At 42.2% G+C, this 17,862-nt stretch overlaps 2 protein-coding genes across 2 annotated transcripts; both read right to left on the bottom strand.

The window, feature by feature from the left end:
- Window positions 1-4,646: 4,646 nt before the first annotated feature.
- On the bottom strand, window positions 4,647-11,569 carry heg1 (heart development protein with EGF-like domains 1). Its single transcript, XM_040028312.1, has 13 exons — window positions 10,584-11,569; window positions 9,951-10,453; window positions 9,016-9,129; window positions 8,695-8,823; window positions 8,502-8,578; window positions 8,352-8,407; window positions 7,840-8,000; window positions 7,276-7,410; window positions 6,971-7,013; window positions 6,849-6,886; window positions 6,619-6,706; window positions 5,957-6,134; window positions 4,647-5,830 (listed from the first exon to the last, which is right to left on the bottom strand). Exons 1-13 carry the CDS (start codon window positions 11,435-11,437, stop codon window positions 5,687-5,689), a joined length of 2,520 nt encoding a protein of 839 aa, XP_039884246.1. The 5' UTR covers window positions 11,438-11,569; the 3' UTR covers window positions 4,647-5,686.
- A 46-nt stretch (window positions 11,570-11,615) lies between these two features.
- LOC120731394 (vitellogenin-2-like) lies at window positions 11,616-16,973 on the bottom strand. Its single transcript, XM_040028404.1, has 3 exons — window positions 16,476-16,973; window positions 11,656-11,889; window positions 11,616-11,623 (listed from the first exon to the last, which is right to left on the bottom strand). The coding sequence occupies exons 1-3, from the start codon at window positions 16,747-16,749 to the stop codon at window positions 11,616-11,618; spliced, it is 516 nt and encodes a 171-aa protein (XP_039884338.1). The 5' UTR covers window positions 16,750-16,973.
- Between the last annotated feature and the right edge of the window lie 889 nt (window positions 16,974-17,862).

The raw sequence follows: 17,862 nt of genomic DNA, 5'->3' as shown, positions 1-17,862 counted from the left end.
ATGATGGTTCCTCGTCTCCCTCCTCTTTCTTGGGTTTCTGCTGCCTGAGGTATTCACTGAGCACTCGGTCAGTTGGGGCCATCTTCCCAATGTATTCTTGGATGTTCGTTGTCTCATCCTGGACTGTGGTGCTGACACTCACCAGTCCCCAGCCCCCTTCCTTCCGCTTAGCGTACAGCCTCAGGGTGCTGGACTTGGGGTGAAACCCTCCATGCATGGTAAGGAGCTTTCTTGTCTTTATGTCAGTGGCTTCTATCTCCTCCTTTGGCCAGCCTATTACCCCAGCAGGGTACCTGATCACGGGCAGGGCGTACATGTTGATGGCCCGGATCTTGTTCTCACCATTCAGCTGACTCCTCAGGACTTGCCTGACCCTCTGCAGGTACTTGGTGGTTGCAGCTTTTCTAGCGGCCTCTTCATGGTTCCCATTCGCCTGCGGGATCCCCAGGTACTTGTAACTGTCCTCTATGTCTGCAATGTTGCCTTCTGGTAGTTCAATCCCCTCAGTTCTGACTACCTTCCCTCTCTTTGTTACCATCCGACTACACTTCTCCAGTCCGAACGACATTCCAATGTCATTGCTGTATAGCCTGGTAGTGTGGATCAGTGAATCGATGTCTCGTTCACTCTTGGCATACAGCTTGATGTCATCCATGTACAGGAGGTGGCTGACAACTGCTTCGTTCCGTAGTCGGTATCCGTAGCCAGTCTTGTTAATGATCTCACTGAGGGGGTTCAGGCCTATGCAGAACAGCAGTGGGGACAGAGCATCTCCTTGGTAGATCCCGCACTTGATGGTGACTTGTGCTATGGGCTTGGAGTTGGCCTCTAGTGTTGTGCGCCACATCCCCATTGAGTTCCTGATGAAGGCTCTTAGGGTCCCATTGATCTTGTACAATTCTAGGCATTCCAGTATCCAGCTGTGGGGCATTGAGTCATAGGCCTTCTTGTAATCAATCCAGGCAGTGCACAGGTTGGTCAGTCTGGTCTTGCAGTCTCGGCTGACTGTTCTGTCTACCAGTAGCTGGTGTTTTGCGCCTCTGGTATTCTTGCCAATTCCTTTCTGTGTCCCGCTCATGTATTGACCCATGTGCCTGTTCATCTTAGCCAATATGATGCCTGACAGGAGCTTCCATGTGGTACTGAGGCAGGTTATTGGTCGGTAGTTGGAGGGGACCGGTCCCTTCTTGGGGTCCTTGGGGATCAGGACCGTCCGACCTTCGGTTAGCCATTCCGGGTGTCTCTCGTTAACAAGCAGCTGGTTCATTTGTGCTGCCAGACGCTCGTGGAGTGCAGTCAGCTTCTTTAGCCAGTAGGCGTGAACCATGTCGGGCCCTGGTGCTGTCCAACTCTTCATACTGGAGACCCTTTCTTGGATATCTGCCACTGTGATGGTTACTGGACCCTGTTCAGGGAGGTCGTTATGGTCTGCCTTCAGATCCACTAGCCACTGAGCATTGCCATTATGGGTTGCATCCTTCTCCCATATGATCTTCCAGTATTGCTCTGTCTCCAGCCTTGGTGGTGCTGTTCTCTTATTGTTCTCTTGCCACTGAGAGTACACCTTTGCTGGTTCTGTGGAGAACAGCTGGTTTATTCTCCTGCCTTCTATCTCTCTGGTGTACCTCCTCAAGCGGCTGGCCAAGGCTGTGAGTCTTTGCTTGGCAGTTTCCAAGGCCTCAGGTATGGACAGCTTGCTGTATTTCTTATGCACCTTCTTTGTCGCACCTTTCTGCAACTCCGTTAGTTGGCTAACCTCCCTCCGTGTTACTTTGATCTTGCCCTCTAGCCTCCTTCTCCATGGAGGGTACTGCCCCTTGTGGCTGTTCAACTTGTAGCCAAGCATCTCACTGATCACTGCTGCCGTATTGTAGATCAGCTTGTTAGTGTCGGTAATCGTGGTTGTAGGTATTGTCCGTAGTGCTGCATTAACATCATCTAGCAGACCTTCTGAGGGTACTTCACGTAATCTTGGTAACCGGCTATGGGGGATCCAGGTTTCAAGCTTGGCCATGATCCTATTTTTCAGGTCAGTTCCTCTCGCACTCAACGATCCTTCTCCTATCGCACTTGGGGCTATGTACCCAATCTCGGGTGGGGGTGATGATATCTCCCCCCTGACCTGGCGTCCTGACTCCTCCTTGCCGTAGCATTTGTGTTGTACCTTGTCAATCTCTAGCTGTGAGAGCAGTCCCTTCTTTCGAATGTTGGAACACTGAGCTACTAGTTGTTTCGCCGTCATTGTGGATGTTGGGTATTGAAGAATCCATAGGTCCCTCATCCTATTCGTGTAGCCCCTTCCGCCGGGGTTACTTGCGTAGTAGCATTCCAACAACGCCCTGTTTTCGTCTCTTGCCCACCGATGCCTTCTTGTTCCAGTAGCCCACTTTTCGTCAGGGTGCCCTGGTTCCTCAACACCTGACGCGGACCTTGTTGATCCGGGCGACGTCCGAGCCGGCATGCCTTCATATTTATCTGTCTCGCTCATGTCTGCGGTAGGCTTGCTTAGCATAGGGGGTCTAGCCTTAGGACCCTTACTGGATACAGACGCCCCAGGCAGGAATCGAAGGCGTGTAGTCTAACCACTACGCTATCCAGCATGGCGTTGTCGCAATTAATAATCCTGCCTCTTAAATTTATGAAGTTGCAAAGTATTGTCCTCCTTTCTTTTTTTTTTTTCTGCAATTCTAAATTTATTTAGAATATGTGTATATATATATATATATATATATATATATATATATATATATATAAAATAGTAAAGATTGAAAGCAGTTTGTTTACAAAGTTCACAATTTAAGCCTGACAAGCTACTAGGTTTAATGTGCTCCCAGCTATATGTAAGTCAGCGACATCCAGAAATGAGTATGTGCTAAGAAAAACATGCGCAGACCACACAGCACAGAACACATAAAGGACTCCTTTAGCGAAGCCAGTGACTCTCACCTAACTGCTGGACCTTTGAAAGGAGAGGGAAATTTCCATTTGCTGCTATTTTCCCTATGTGTTTGCATGGCAGTACCACTGGAATAACAACTGAATTATGGAAACTGCAATGGTATACATAGTACTTTGCAACTTGCGCAGAGATGGTGGTAAAAATGTCATGACATATTGTGAGGTTGTAACTGATACTGCCAACCAACATAAATCGTGCAAGGGATTGTGTAACTGATACTGCCAAAATAAAAAACGTCAATTCTTGCAAGCAAAACAGCACAAAAATCAAGGCGATCTTAATGAAACTCCATAGAGCACAGATTCATTACTTCTTAGAAGACGTTCTTACATTAGAACGTCTCAAAGAATTTACATGTTTTTCAACTGCTCATATAGCTAAAATTTTGATTTTGAGGTTAAATTCAGATGTATTGGTAAAATTGCACCGTATGCAAATTAATTAATAATAACTAATGAATAAATGCAGAGTGGTTTATAAACACATAGTGAAAGAAAAAGGTGAATTAAGAGGAAACACTCACTCCCCCAAGCAGTCTAGGTCTACTGCAGCGTAACTAAAGGGGGATTCAGGGTAACTTGATCCAACTGTAACTATATGCTTCAGCAAAAAGAAAAGTCTTAGCGCTAACCTTAAAAGTAGAGCAAATTTTTGTCTCTGGAACCCAAACTGGGAGAAATATGTTCTCTTTCCAGTACCCTTTCTGTACACATTTTGGACGAACTGAAGGCTTTTAGAACAGCCCGATAATAATGGTCCATAGCAGTCTAGCTTAGAAGTAATAAATGCATGAACCAATTTTTCAGCATCACTCTGATTCAGGATGTTTCTAATTTTGGAGATATTGCACAAATGCAAGAAAGCAGTCCTACATATTTGTTTAATATGCACATTGAACTGTATTCTGGTCAAAAATAACTCCAGGATTCCTCACATTGTTACTGGGGGCCAAGGTCGTGTCATCCAAGGTATCTGGTTTGACAGAGTTTTTGGGGCTGAGTACAGTAATCTCACTTTTTATCTGAATTTAGACGCAGTTTCAGTCAAATTTGAAAGTGTCAGTTTTGGAGCAAGGGTTACTTTCTTGGTCACCACCCTTTTGTCCATGGTGAAAAATCACTTACTGCGGACAGTGACATTGGTGTTCCAGCATTTCGTGGCAGGGTTAAGCATTGGTGGTTCCTGAAAATCGTGAGGCTGACAGTCTACCAGACCTTGGCAAAGTGGAGACACATTCAAAACACTCGTATTTATGTGCAGTTGTTTGAACTAGAAATGCTCCAAGACACCTTCCCAACTTGTGTAAATCTACAATTCTCCTTGTTAGATCTTCACCTTAAGGTATTATGACATCTATGCCCATAATGAGTGTATGTAAACTTCTGAGTTTTACATGATAAAGGTGTAAGCACCAAAACGTTTAGTGCAAATAACAGGACAGTTATGAAGGTATGCATGACAATATCCAGCCAGTGTTAAATGTACTGTTTTAGTATTGAATTTCCAATCATCCCATTTCTTTCAAGTTTAAATTGCTAATTTGTTCTTCTTGGTTCATGGCACAATATTGTACTAAAACGATGCAATGAAGAAACAGAAATTAACCTACAGTTGAGTAATATAAAGCGTGCCATTTATCCCAAACATATAGGATTTAAAGGTTTAAAGAATGGAGTCCCAGAGAAAATGCTTTGTAACATTTTTATTTAAATAAGCTCATCTGACTAAAACGCCAGAATCAACACCAAGTTAGAAAACATTCAAATAAAAATAATAATCCACGACAGAAATAGCTAATCATGATACATCTTTACATTCAAATATTTAACAACAGTATCGATACAGATTATTATTCCTCACACACTTTCATTCTTTAACATACACACGCATACACACACACACAGGCACACACACACATACTTATTTAAAGCCACAGGTTTATCCCTCTAAAGTCAGTGTGTATGTACGAGATGTTATGCTACATGTCATTGATTTGGACATACAAGGAATAAATAAATGTTGGCAACAGACTACAAAGTCATTCCTAAGTTTCTACTGGCATGAAGCTAAACTTTGTTCACCCTTCAGTGGTTTGCTGTTGTCATGTTGAATCAATACTTTACGTAAGAAGATCACAGCATTGGCACACACATGTTAAACGTTCACTTACAGAAACGACATTATCTGTGTTTTTGCATGTCTGCTTGCTACATTTTATTTGTGGTTTATCCCTCCAAAGGATGCTGCATTATTTTTTTTATTGCGTTTTTCCCCATATCTGGTGAGCACAATGGAAACATCATGAATGCTTTTATTTATCATTAAGCAATTTTGTTCAAGCAAAGCTGCAATGCATTACCAGCCAGCAACAGCATAACTCTGGCAGCAAGAGAGGCAGACACGATGTTAACTGTAATGGATCACCGACCTACACACTGGAGCAAATTAGTATTGGTGGTTGTATGTAAGGCAGGAAAAACACATTAAATACAACATCAGCACGGTGGAAAATGCACGTGTTAACGTGAATGGGCCATGCAAAAACACTGAAACACATTTTACTTGAGAAAATGTGTACGTTTATAATGTGCTGACACACACAAACACGTATTTAGTGTGCAAATAGGGTTTGCACACAGTGACAGAAAACCCATCCTGACAAATCCCAGCTGTTAGTATGAAAAAAATGGTACGTTTCTAATAGTTTGCGTGTTCACAGTGGCCCACTCAGAAGTAGTCTCTTCTCCTTGAATCATCACTGATGAAAGATGGGTTCCACTGGGCTGGGTAGATGCATGAATGGCGAGAGCCTGGGAGACCCGGGAAGGGGTACAGGCCATTTCTGTCCAGGTCTGAGTTACGCAAGGCAGGCTGAGGGAAATAACAGAGGAAACAAAAAAAGGACTTTATCATCAACCACACACACAGAGAAACGAAGCCTTAACTTAAACAAGAGACAGAGACGTGTGAGAAGCGAGAAATGACATGTTCCCTTACAGAGTAGTAGATATCAGTCATCTGTAGCAGGTTTTTTGTGCTGCCGTTCTCTTGCATCTCTATTGTCTCTCTCCCCCACTCCATGGATATCCGGTTATTTTTAGGGAAGTCTGCGTACGGGGACATCTGCAAGTCTCCACTTTTAAAGATGATCTTATTGATGTCATTTTTGTCTTTCCTGAAAGATTCCACATTGAAAAAACTTAAACTTGATGTTTTTTTTTGTTTATAAATATAGCCTGTATATAAAAGATGGATGTAGCCACCATGATGGAAGTCTCTACTTGAGTATTTTTCCTTTTTTTTTTAAACTCAGATGTCATGAGGATCTAGTATTCCCTGAATTTTGTGCTTTTCTGACTCTAAATGGGGCCAGAAAAAATCATGTTGTACATAAGACTTGAAACATGTGAATTTCACCATAAATTCATCAAGAATATACCTGCTGAGGTTATAAATTGAGCAGAAAGACCTTTTGACTTCTACAGACTTTTTGCAATAGGAGGCCTCACCTCCTATTTATCATTAAAAGAGTGTTATTTTATGGCACTTCCACATTAAGCCCATCTTTTACATACAGATTGGGTTTATAATATAAAATAATATTATCGGGCAATATTCATTACATTTACTTTCTTGAATTAACAATAAAGCAAACTTACTTGCAGCAAGTGACAATGAGAGCAATGACAAGGATGAGGAGCAGGGCGCCCCCTGCAGGTGACACTACCACTGCAATCAGCTTGTAAACTGCAATTGCAAATAGAAACACCTTAAATATTATTCTTATTACAGTTAAAAAATAACACAAAATTACACTTAAGAAATTTAGCACATTTAAAGATATAAGAAATTCTATTTAAGATGAATACGATCGGTGGGCTTCACTTACAATTTCCACAGTTGAATCCTCCAAAACCAAACATGCATCTGAAATAAAGAAATGGAACCTTCAGTTGCCTTGAATATTTTCAGAAAACAGTACTGACAAGAAACAAAAGGAAGCAAACTTACGGGACACAGGTGTCATTTTCTAGTTTGTAGCCATCTCCACATTCTGAAACAAGACATTTTGTTCAGTGACTTGAAACAACACAGTTTGGTAAATAGGTTTCAAAGGCCTGGCCAGTGCTGTTTTATTCATTTTTGGCTTCCTCAGTCAAATTCTCATATAACGTGTAGCAGTCAAATTTTAGGGGAAACTGGAGATATTTTGAGACATTAATTTCCTTGATTTAACTTTTTCATTTGACTTCTCTCAGGTTGGTGACTCAAACAAAAATGCATATGTGGCAACATGTAAATAAAGAAGAGCTTACCTAAGCAGTACAAATCGTCAAGATTGTGTTTGTAGTATCCCTCACGGCACTGGCAGCACGCGATACCACTGGTGTCCGTGCAGCTGGAGCGCTTTTTATTACACTGGGTTTTCTGAGCCGCACAAAGACTCTCCGCTGGAACACAGTGCGGGCAGAATTAATCTCAGCTATAAAAATCTGATCATAAAACACAATTTTTGTTAATAGTTCCCCTTTGTTTCATTGAAAAATGAATAATTTTGACATGCAGAGCTTGTACAGTATATTTTAGCATTTAGAGGCACAGCACCAGTGTCCTGTGACATGATTATACGATGTCATGTTGTGAAATGAAGCTGTTATATGATGCTTTGAAGTTTCTGGCTTATACACATGCAAAGCTTTTTACAAATATATCACGCCACAGTTCATTAAATGTTTTTATGGCTAAATTCTGCCCTCTGGTGGTTGAAATGAGACTGCCCTAAATAAAGTTTACAATAAGAGCAGTTGGAAAAACGATTTAATCAATTAAAACAAACACAGTTAATAATTTCCACTGAGATTTCTGGCTATCACACTCACCGTGGTAAGTGAGCTTGTATTTCAGGACCACCTGGCAGTGGGCTAATGCGGAGCTGCAGTTTTTGAGAGACATCTGGATTCTGTTGTTGACCTCAGTGGTTGTCACATTAGCGGAGATGGAAAACGTGTGAGCAACCATGACACTAACACCATCCTTCTCTCTATGGGGAGGAGATCTGAGGTCAATATGGAGAATTTGTTGGTGTTGTAAATAACAAGAAAACAAGGTTCTAATAGATAAGAGAGATCCCTTTTAACTAGCTAAGTTTTAGCATCATCAAAAGAAGAAGAAGGAGAAGAAATGTCAAAAATGCAGATCTTTGAAGTAGAATGACGAAAAACTGAGAAACAAGTAGACTTGCACTGGAAACATTACCTTATAGGATTGTAATTGAAAGATTAGTTTTTTCTGAGGTTACTAACAATAATTACAACCACTTTCTTTAATAGCATATTTTAAATATATATCAAAAAATACAGAAAATGTGCAGAAATTCAACGCAAAAACGTACTGCTTGGTCACTGTTGAGCGCCTGTAACCTGGGTAGTCAGAGAGTGAAACATTGAACTGCAGGAAAGACAAAAACAGGAGCATGTATAAGATATAATGCACGTAAGCTTAGTGAAGCACAGAATATGCAGTGACGCGAACTGCCTCTCACCAGCTTGATGATCTGTCTTTGGATATCAGAGTTATGTAGTGATCCGTTGGCACTGATAGTGCAGAGAAATGTCTTAGCTATTAAGGGGGGAAAAAAAAGTGTGAATTAAAAAACATAAAAGGCCTCTGAGAAAATAACTTTGACTGGAGAAAAAAACAAACTCTAATGTCCTTTTTCTTTACATCGGTATTACCTCGGCTGCATGTGCGTCCATCTTCAAGGTCAAAGCCCAGCGGGCATTCACAGCTGAATGAGCCATTCGTGTTAACGCACGTGGAGCCTTTGGGGCAGGGTTCTTGCTTTTGCTTACACTCATCAATATCTAAACACACAGGTGTAACAATATTATATTTGGGAAGGATTTCACCAAACTTTTACACCCTTATCACACTCTCTATAAAGGGGTTGATGCAACATTTCATGCATTTTGTATTTTGAAAGACAAAACATGGAAAAACACACATAGTACCAATATTGTTTTTAAACTGTTGGGTAGAAGAGCAGAAGAGCTCACCCTCGTTGCAGGTCCGTCCCGTCCATCCTTGCTGACAGTTACACGTGAACTCATCCGGGTCATCACCGATACACTTCCCTTCATTGTTACAAGGGTTAGGCACACAGGGGTTTCCTAAAATTTACGAGTGGATAGAGGGTGTGTTAGCATTAATCAGGGAAAATAGCATCCTTAAAAAAGCTTCGGTTTTAGGGCATGCGGTTTCACTCTGACCTGTCATCCATCCTCCTATGTGCAGTTTTATCTCTGTTATGCAAAGTCTATTATATTTGATAGATGATTTTTTGAGACTTCTACAACTAATTTCCATATTTTTCTGCTTCTGTAAAAGATTCATTGTTCCAAGTAGTGAATTCATCCAATCAGAAAGAAAGATCAGTGCAGAATACCAGACCCATTCACTGGGAGCGGCACGTTAAAAGCATTTCACACAAGTGCATCACTTGAAAATTCATCAGCAAATTCTTGAGACAAGAGAGAACAAATCCGTTTAACAGCATCTCATTGTGAAGAAGAGTCCAAGTTATGTGTATTCATCATTGTTATGTCAGTGGTACTTTTTATTTTATTGCTTAGGACGGCTGCAATCCTCTAACTGCCACCACAGAAAAGTAAAGACTGCTTTTCAGTAAATTAATCTGTCAATAAATTAAGGTTGAACTCTTTTTTGCTTTATTGCAACATGCAAGAAATCAGCTAATGTCATCTACTCAGATTATTAGTCACGTTCATGACCAGGAAGCACAGTGTTTGGGGAATATTAGAACCTGTGATACGCTGAATCGTTATTGCACAATCTTCTATTAGTTATAGTAAGAAAAAAACATACAAATATGAAGAGCAACTCATACAAGAACACGATAAACACACATTTCTGCTCTGAAAACTGAATAATAAGTCCCGTCATTTGAAGAGAAAGAAGCTGACTAACTCACTTGGAGGTGGTGGTGGTGGTGGACTGGTGTGCTGAAAATCAGGGGGCGGTGTTGTGACCACCAGCTCTGTAGGACCTCTGTCTGTCTGATTCCTAGTGGTGTGCAGAGCTTCCGTACTCTTGGTTGGGGTACTGTGGGCGTAGGTTGTAGTGATGGACTGGCTGTGAGCTGTGGTGTCTCTGCTAGTTCCCGTGCTTGTTTCGATCTGCAGGGTGGTGACATTAGTGGGGTCAGACATCCCAGTCACGGGGCCCTCCGTGTGCCTGGGTGGCACACGTTGGGTCGGTTGCGCTGCCAGAGTGGAGGCTACCGTGGAGGACGAACTGTATAGGACAGTAGCACTGGTAGGGGACTGTAGAGGAGAGCTAGTCACGGTGCTAGTCAACCTTGCGGATGAAGTTGGAACTAGAGGAGGTGTGGTAATAGCCTCGGTGGAGGTTGTGGTGCTGGTGGTGGTGCTGAAAGCAGTTGATATGATAGGGTTTTCTTCTGTTATCTGCGATCTGACGAAGAGAAAAATTAAACCTCAAGTCAAATGAAATCAAGTTCTGCTTCTACCTTCTTTAAAGGTACAGACTTTAAAAACTTCAAATTATTATTAATATTCATCAATATTCTTTTTTTTTAGCATACCTTTCTGTAACAGTGGCAGGTGAGGTGGTGAGGAAGACGTTAGTACCCAGTGGTGGCATATCTGTCAGAGACTGATTCGTTTCAGACGTACTACTACTGACAGTAGAGGGCACTGCAGTCAGACCCAAGTCGACATTTCCCTCTCTGGTCTGCGATGAAAGCCCCTCAGTGCCACTCTGAGTGCTAGAACTGTGGTCTCCAGTTGAAAACTCTGTAGACGCTCCAGAACTAGAGCCCAAGCCTTGCTCTGTTCCTGAAATATTGGTGGGACCTCCTGCAGGTGAGGTGAAAGGAGGCGTAGAGGAAAATGACATTTGAGATTGGTCAGTGCTGGGCTCTGTCACCCTGATAGACGACGTTGAGTCGGACGGCTCTTCTGATGTCGACGTGTGCTGTTGTTCGGTGGCATTGGGATGTCCAGTAATACTCTGGGTTCCACTGGAACTTGCTGGGCTCCCAGTCTCTGAAAACACTCCTTTGAACGAGTCGGTCACGTCCCTTCCAGTAATCCCTGTGGACGGGGCACTGTGGGTGTAGTTCTCAGTCTCTGTCGACTTAGGAGAAATACCCCAAGTGGAAGGAGGCTGACGGGAGTTGGAGTCTTCTGTAAAGGCAGATGAGGTGGTGTTGCTGGAGGAGGAGGTAACAGACAGCAAGGTCCTCTCCCCAGCTCGGCTGGTGGTGGTGTAGGTGCTGTCGGTGAGGACGTCTGTGTGGGAGGCTGTGGCATCCCCCATTTGGAGAGTAGTGTCTGGGTTGTCTTGGAGTAGGTGGCCCTCCTCTGTAAACACCTGGGTCCTATCCTCCTCTGACACAACATAAGAGATACCTGGCGTCTTGTCTGTGTAAGTCATGTCCTTCCAGTCCCTGCTGCTGCTGTCGCTGCTGGTGCTGCTGCTGGTGCTGCTGTCCTTCCAGTCCCTGCTGCTGCTGCCGCTGTCCTTCCAGTCCCTGCTGCTGCTGCTGCTGGTGCTGCTGGTGCTGCTGCTGCTGCTGCTGTCCTTCCAGTCCCTGCTGCTGCTGCTGCTGATGCTACTGTCCTTCCAGTCCCTGCTGCTGCTGGTTCTGTTGCTGCTGTCCTTCCAGTCCCTGCTGCTGCTGGTTCTGCTGCTGCTGCTGCTGTCCTTCCAGTCCCTGCTGCTGCTGCTGCTGCTGCTACTGTCCTTCCAGTCCCTGCTGTTGCTGCTGCTGCTGCTGGCCTCAGTGGCAGTTACAAAGTTGGAGGTAAGTGGCTCAGTAGACAGTGGATTTGCAGTCTCTATAGACCCACTGCTTGTTTCTGTAATGGACTGTGTCTGGTCTGTGCCTAGGAATAGAGAAAAAGATCACATTAGTAAATATTCACCAATATAAAATCATACACTTTTGAATCAGTTATGAACATTTTTAAAGATTTTCTATCATTAAGGAGGTCCAGTTAAGGCATGTTAAAATGTTACTTTAACCTCCTAGGACCTGGCGTCCACATATGTGAACATCACATTTTGGGTTATTTAGACTAAAATACTCAATTTTGCTCTACAAGGGCCTGATATCCACTTACGAGGACATTATACTGTAACTGTTCTATCGAAATTTTAAACGAATATCCTCATATGTGGCTCTCATTTTTCTTAGAAACAAAAATCAGGTAAAAAAAAAAAAAATCTGGTAATTCTTTGTTTTTACATTCATCAGGTCCCAATATGCCCAAATATCAAAGAGAAAGTAAAAATGCATGCCGTGGAAGAGTTCAGGTCTTAGGAGGTTAAATCAGGGGTGTTAAATATAAGGCCTGGGGCCCAGAATGACTTCAATTTGGCATAAACCTTGGACTTTTGACTGTATTTGTACAAGTTTTTACAGCTTTTCCTACTGATAAAAACCTATCCCAACAACAAAGTAATTAATTACTAGAGTTAAAATTAGGACAATAAAATTACAAAAAGTTATTTTTTCACCAATAACTATTGAAATTCCTGGGCTGTATGCAGCCCACCATGTAAAATGAGTTTGACATCCCTGTTTTAAATGATCTGGTAGTGATTTATTGGTAGTCACTGGACAAAATAAAGTCTGTTGTGCCACATACGCCAACTCTTGAGAAATGAATATGCACTGGCTTTCTCCTTTTCTACCATATACAGCTGGTAACTTCATGAAATTTGGCTTTGCACTGCTGCAGCCACCTAAAAATTTAAAGGCAATCTTTTTTTTAATATATACCAGCATCCTTCATCACTAGACTCAAAAGAGTGTTGCTGTACTCGCCTATATGTTGTACTTTACCTCCACCAGAGGGTGTTATCCCCGTCTCGCCTGTACAGTCTATAGTCAGAGACAAAATGCTGTCAGAATTTAACTTGCAGCATGGGCAATGCTTTTGGGTGGAGAACAACTGGCAGCCAACTTGTCTACTCTAACAATGGCTTGAAGTCCTAAATATGGTGGGGACTGTCTCTGTTGGGAATCAGCCATTTCCTTCCTAAAGCTGAGTGAGCACAAGGAACTGGCAGAAAGCTGTCACAGTGGATCTGGGTGTGTGCTCATATTCAGTCTTTTTTAGTCCGTGTGAAAACTGTTAAGTCATAAAAACTCCCAAAACACTACCACTAAAGGGGAAGAGAATGACTTTTAAAGTAGTGACTGTTGTTTTAAACACTTTTTCCCCCCCCAGGCATGTCCTTTTTACAGCTGACAGTAGAGCTAGAAAGGAACCAACAGCAGAGAGCGAGCGGGATGACATCCAGCAAAGTCTCCAGCTTGAATAATTCTCGCAAGGTTACAGTTTCCAAACATCCAAGATAATCTGAGCTTGTCCAGCACCTCTGGCCACATGTAAATAATTCATGTTCAACACATGTCAAACATTTCAGCATTCAGTTATCTATTTACACATCCAACACACGGGGCTTAAAATTATTTTTAGCACCAACTGCTTGATAAGATGACGGCTGAACTGGGTTTCCATGTTTGTTACTGACTTTGCCTGCTGCTTGGCAGCGGTTAAACCTTTGTTTCCCTTGCAGAAAATACACTCAAAGGATTGCCTATTTTGGGAGCAGGTAGGTTTTCCCCCCCTATTTGAGAATGTTTTGATTCTGAAAAGCTTAGAGTTGCTCAACTTGAATCCCAAAGATGGATAGAAGAGTTAAAGCATCAGAAGTACTTAAGCATCAAATGTGAGACAGATAGGGATAAAGAGTGAGAGAGGTCTTTTTTTGCCTATCTTTGTGCAGTGCTGTCTTACAGCTTATCTGGCTGGTGTCCTGGACTGGAACAACACCACTCTTGAGATGAGTGTCAGTGCCACCAGCAGACAACATCCAGAACCAATGAAAGGGAGGGTTCAACAGCTAAACAGCCAGTCCACTGGGAGTCTAGGGGGAGAACTGGGCCACCAGACTCTATTTTTCCCTCTCACTTCCTCTGCATGTGTCTCTCTTATTATTTCATTTTCTCTCTCTGGATACCGTCTGGGCAACAAAACTCAGACAGGAACGTGGTGTTGGCAGCAAATGACAGACACTCCCAGATCCTCAGCTACTATCTATCTCTTAACTGTTAACACAGTTGTAACTGCAGTCTTTTAACATCTGTTCCACTTCAGAAGCTCTATGGCTCGCATATTAATTCAAGCAAATGCAATGCCTTTTGCATATTAAAGACCCTCAGATGACACCACAGTAGTGCTTTGAATAGACTGGCTTATACTCATTATGCAGGCCAAAGAGGGCAGCCAAGATGATCTTGCTAGGGTCATTGAATAAACATTAAGTGAGGAAAGTGAATCATTTCAGCCTCATCTTTCCTTTGCAGCATCTACGAAAATCCTGAACTTTATTTATACTGCAAAATGGAAGTGTGTGCAACTTTAAGAATCAAGAATTTTATCAACATAATGATTAAAAAGATCTCTTAAATTCAAAGAAGCACATGCGCTATAGTGCAACATTTGAGGTATCCTGTTACCATGGAGACAAATCTTTTAAGTGTTTATTACACAGTGTGTAATTGCTGATTCTTACTTTGTACACTATATATAGTAGTTTATATAGTAATTAAGCAAAAGTTGCATTTGTAGTAGTAAAGTTGAAAGTTTGTTGAAGTTTAAGGGCAAAACTATCAAAATAAAATGACGTAGTCATCGGTCCAGCCATTACTGGATGTTTTATGGTACATTATTATGCGTGATACTGGCTGTGATATTAAATATTATTTTCACATATGCCCCAGCATCAAAACCCTCCTTCTTCCCGCTGGCAGGAGTGTAGCTTAAACCAGCTGTGGTAGAGAAGAAATGTTCTTCCAGCACAGCAGCGTTATGCCTAAACCCTTCATTAAAGGGATAAGAGTGTTATCGGTTCTGCAAAGTAGAAATATCAGAAGTTAAAGTCCTTTCTCTATCTTTTATTGCTTTGAGTCAGTATGGCAATAATTCAGGAATTTTATGAGGCATGCTTTTCTTCTTATAGTACGATGGATGATGTTTGGCTTTGTGCACAGGAAATCAGACCCAAATTCTAGTTCTTTCATCCAAACTTCTGAAGGTAGTCATGGAGTGCTTAGGATGTGGATTCCCTCCTCCTCTTGCACCAAATGCTCTAAATACTTCAACTGCAGGTTCCTCTGTATTAGTAACGTCTCTGCCAAGCAAAAAGTAGCACGCTTCAGCTCTCATGCTCTCATTCCTGTCCAGACGAACTGCATGTTTAGGATTGTTTTATACTGCAGTATAAATGAGTGTCATACAGCAGTTTAACCACTGGATGCTCGGGTCCAGGTGGGTACAAGCCGATGAACAAATGTTACGGTTTTCAACACCTCCTGCTAAACAGGAAGCCGGCACCTGTAGTATTACGTCAAGTTCGAATGCAGATAAGATGTGACGAGTGATAACCTCGTCAGTAGATTCTCCAGTGCTTACTAAGCATTGAGCGAATGCATCTGTTCTGATAACCTCGGCAATTTTTAAAGCTGTCACAGTTCAAGGCAAACACTCTGTTTGCCTACAGTGGTGAGACTTGAACTTGTTTAAGGGTCTGAAGGAGCTCCAGGAGTTGAATATGAGCCTCACACTATTAGCTTTAGGGCCTCATTCCTGATAACACTAATCTCAAGATCTTTGGGTTTTGAACCAGTGGTTGTACACAACAGGGAACTTGAAATGAAAGTAAATGTGGTAAAATTGTTTTTGTTTTTTAAACCGTTATAACACCAGTCAATAGATATACATTACTTCAGCTCTATACTGTTTGCCGTTGGCAAAGCAGCTTAAGAAAATTAATTCTAGCAGCCTTTCTAAACACAATTTCACAAAATACATATAAATATAAGTGTGTGAATGTGTGTTTGAATGGGTGGATGACTGAATGTAGTGTAAAGTGCTTTGGGGTCCATAGGGACTAAGTAAAGCGCTATACAAATACAGGCCATTTACTATTTACCAAATACCATTTCTTAAAGTGGGAAAAGCATCTAACTTGCATGTGTGTAAAAGTTTTGATGGTCATAAACACATCTACAAGAGCCATTTCAGGATGGGATTAGAAAATAGGCTTTGGGACAGTTATAGTGAGGCATATGTCTGGAATACTGCACACCTGGCTAAACCTGGCACACATGCACGATGAAACTAAGCACGTGTTATTATTTCATTTTCAAAAATAAAACAATACACAACACAGTCACAAATAACCGAAATGGAAACTTTGTGTTTAGACATTTTTCTTTTAAAATCATACTTGTCAATAATAGAAGACCACTAACTTACAAAATAATGTTGGAGGATCTCAAATGAACTTTTATGGATGCTTTTATGTTACCTCACTTCAATAGGCCGAAATGAAAAGGAGATCTTTTCAATCATTGTGCAGCACTTGCCACTGCAGGCCTCACACTCGGAGCTCTTACCGAAGTTTCCAGCAGTAGCAGCGTGAGTTTCTGCAGCGTGCCTGAGCAGGAGGTTTCTCTGTGATGGTGTTAAAGTCTCGCTGGAGTATGAATTTGAAGTTGCGCTGTTTTCCATGCTTCTGACTTCATCCGTGGCCACCGAGTGAACCAGTCCTGGAGTTGCCGCATTCGTGCTGTTGTTACTGGGGGTCCCAGCCCGGAGGGGCCCCGGCAGACCCAGATGGAGGACCAGAAGAGACAAACCGAGGACGTGATTCAAAAACCACGTTTCCATGATTTTTTCAAGACCCCCCAAAACGGTCGCCGATAGTTTCCGTGAAGTCGAGTGAATGTCGGAGAGTCTCCCGGGGACACCATGGGAGGAGCGCTTCGGCGTTTAGTGAAGTTTTAATGGGAAATGAATAAATCCTGGTAAAGGTCCGGAGGAGATCCGCAGCTCAGACGGCGGGGAGCGGAAGATAACAGAGCCGAGGCAGCAGCCTGTTATCTCAGCCCGGGCTCCTCCTCCTCCCCGCACACACACACACACACACACATACACACTGAGAGTCCCGTTACTGAGCCCAGTAGCGCCTGTGTTGTCTGCAGGTGTCGGAAGCTTTGCCCATAAATACTTTCCTTTTCAAGCCACAGAAGACGTGAAGTTTTTAAGAGCTGTTAGTTACTCACATCACCGAATAATCCCTCTACTCTGAGTGTTACGGTAGCCTATCATTACCTGCTGATAATAACCTGTAATCACAGGCTATAGTTGTAAAAATCACTTCTGTTGTTATATAGAGTCTTAACCACAAAGACACCCATCTCTCTCTCTATTTTTTAAAATATTATTTTATTGTTTATTAGTTCGTATCTTGCGATTTATTTCCCCACGGAACTTTTCTTTTCATCATTCAAAACCCTCATATGTTGGCTTTCCAGTTGGGAGTGAAGTAAAAAGGGTTTTTTCCCTTTTCTGTTAGTGCAATCACGTCACAGCAGGTTTTAAAAAAGTGATAAAATCACGTGGAATTCTCTCAGTAGGTCAGTCCATCTGCTGCAAGAATCCTTGGTCTTCATGTTTACTGCTTAGTTACTCTTATGTGACTCAGACTGTATGTTTGTAGTCATTGTCAAGCTGTAGAATGAGCTTGTATATACATATCCACAACACATTCCACTTTTCCAGACATTAAATATATCTATTTTAGGTAGAGCCAGACTGAACTACCGGGCAGACGTTCGTGTGCTCTGGTTGGGATCAGAGGAACATCTGGGGGAATTGGAGTTCGTTTTATGGGTAGAATAACAGATAAGTCTTTAGGTGACAAACATTATTTATAGCACATTTTATTCCAAGGGAAACTGTAATTAATATGTACTATTCTGCAGTTCATTTGTTCATTTT

Source organism: Simochromis diagramma, unplaced genomic scaffold (genome assembly GCF_900408965.1).
Source record: "Simochromis diagramma unplaced genomic scaffold, fSimDia1.1 OVJJ01000343.1, whole genome shotgun sequence".
NCBI classification, from domain to species: Eukaryota; Metazoa; Chordata; class Actinopteri; order Cichliformes; family Cichlidae; genus Simochromis; species Simochromis diagramma.
The sequence above is the reverse complement of the archived record's forward strand: the minus strand, read 5'-3'. Positions and strand labels throughout refer to the sequence as shown.

Excerpts from the sequence above, each read along its gene's own strand:
- heg1 (XM_040028312.1), bottom strand. The coding sequence starts at position 11,437 with ATGACTTACACAGACAAGACGCCAGGTATCTCTTATGTTGTGTCAGAG. Across the intron at positions 9,130-9,950 it reads ACCACCACCACCACCTCCAA|GAAACCCCTGTGTGCCTAAC; the intron begins GTGAGTTAGTCA and ends CGTAAATTTTAG. Across the intron at positions 6,887-6,970 it reads GAAAATGACACCTGTGTCCC|ATGCATGTTTGGTTTTGGAG; the intron begins GTAAGTTTGCTT and ends TCTTTATTTCAG.
- LOC120731394 (XM_040028404.1), bottom strand. The coding sequence starts at position 16,749 with ATGGAAACGTGGTTTTTGAATCACGTCCTCGGTTTGTCTCTTCTGGTC. Across the intron at positions 11,890-16,475 it reads TGCTACTGCTGGAAACTTCG|GCACAGACCAGACACAGTCC; the intron begins GTAAGAGCTCCG and ends CTCTATTCCTAG.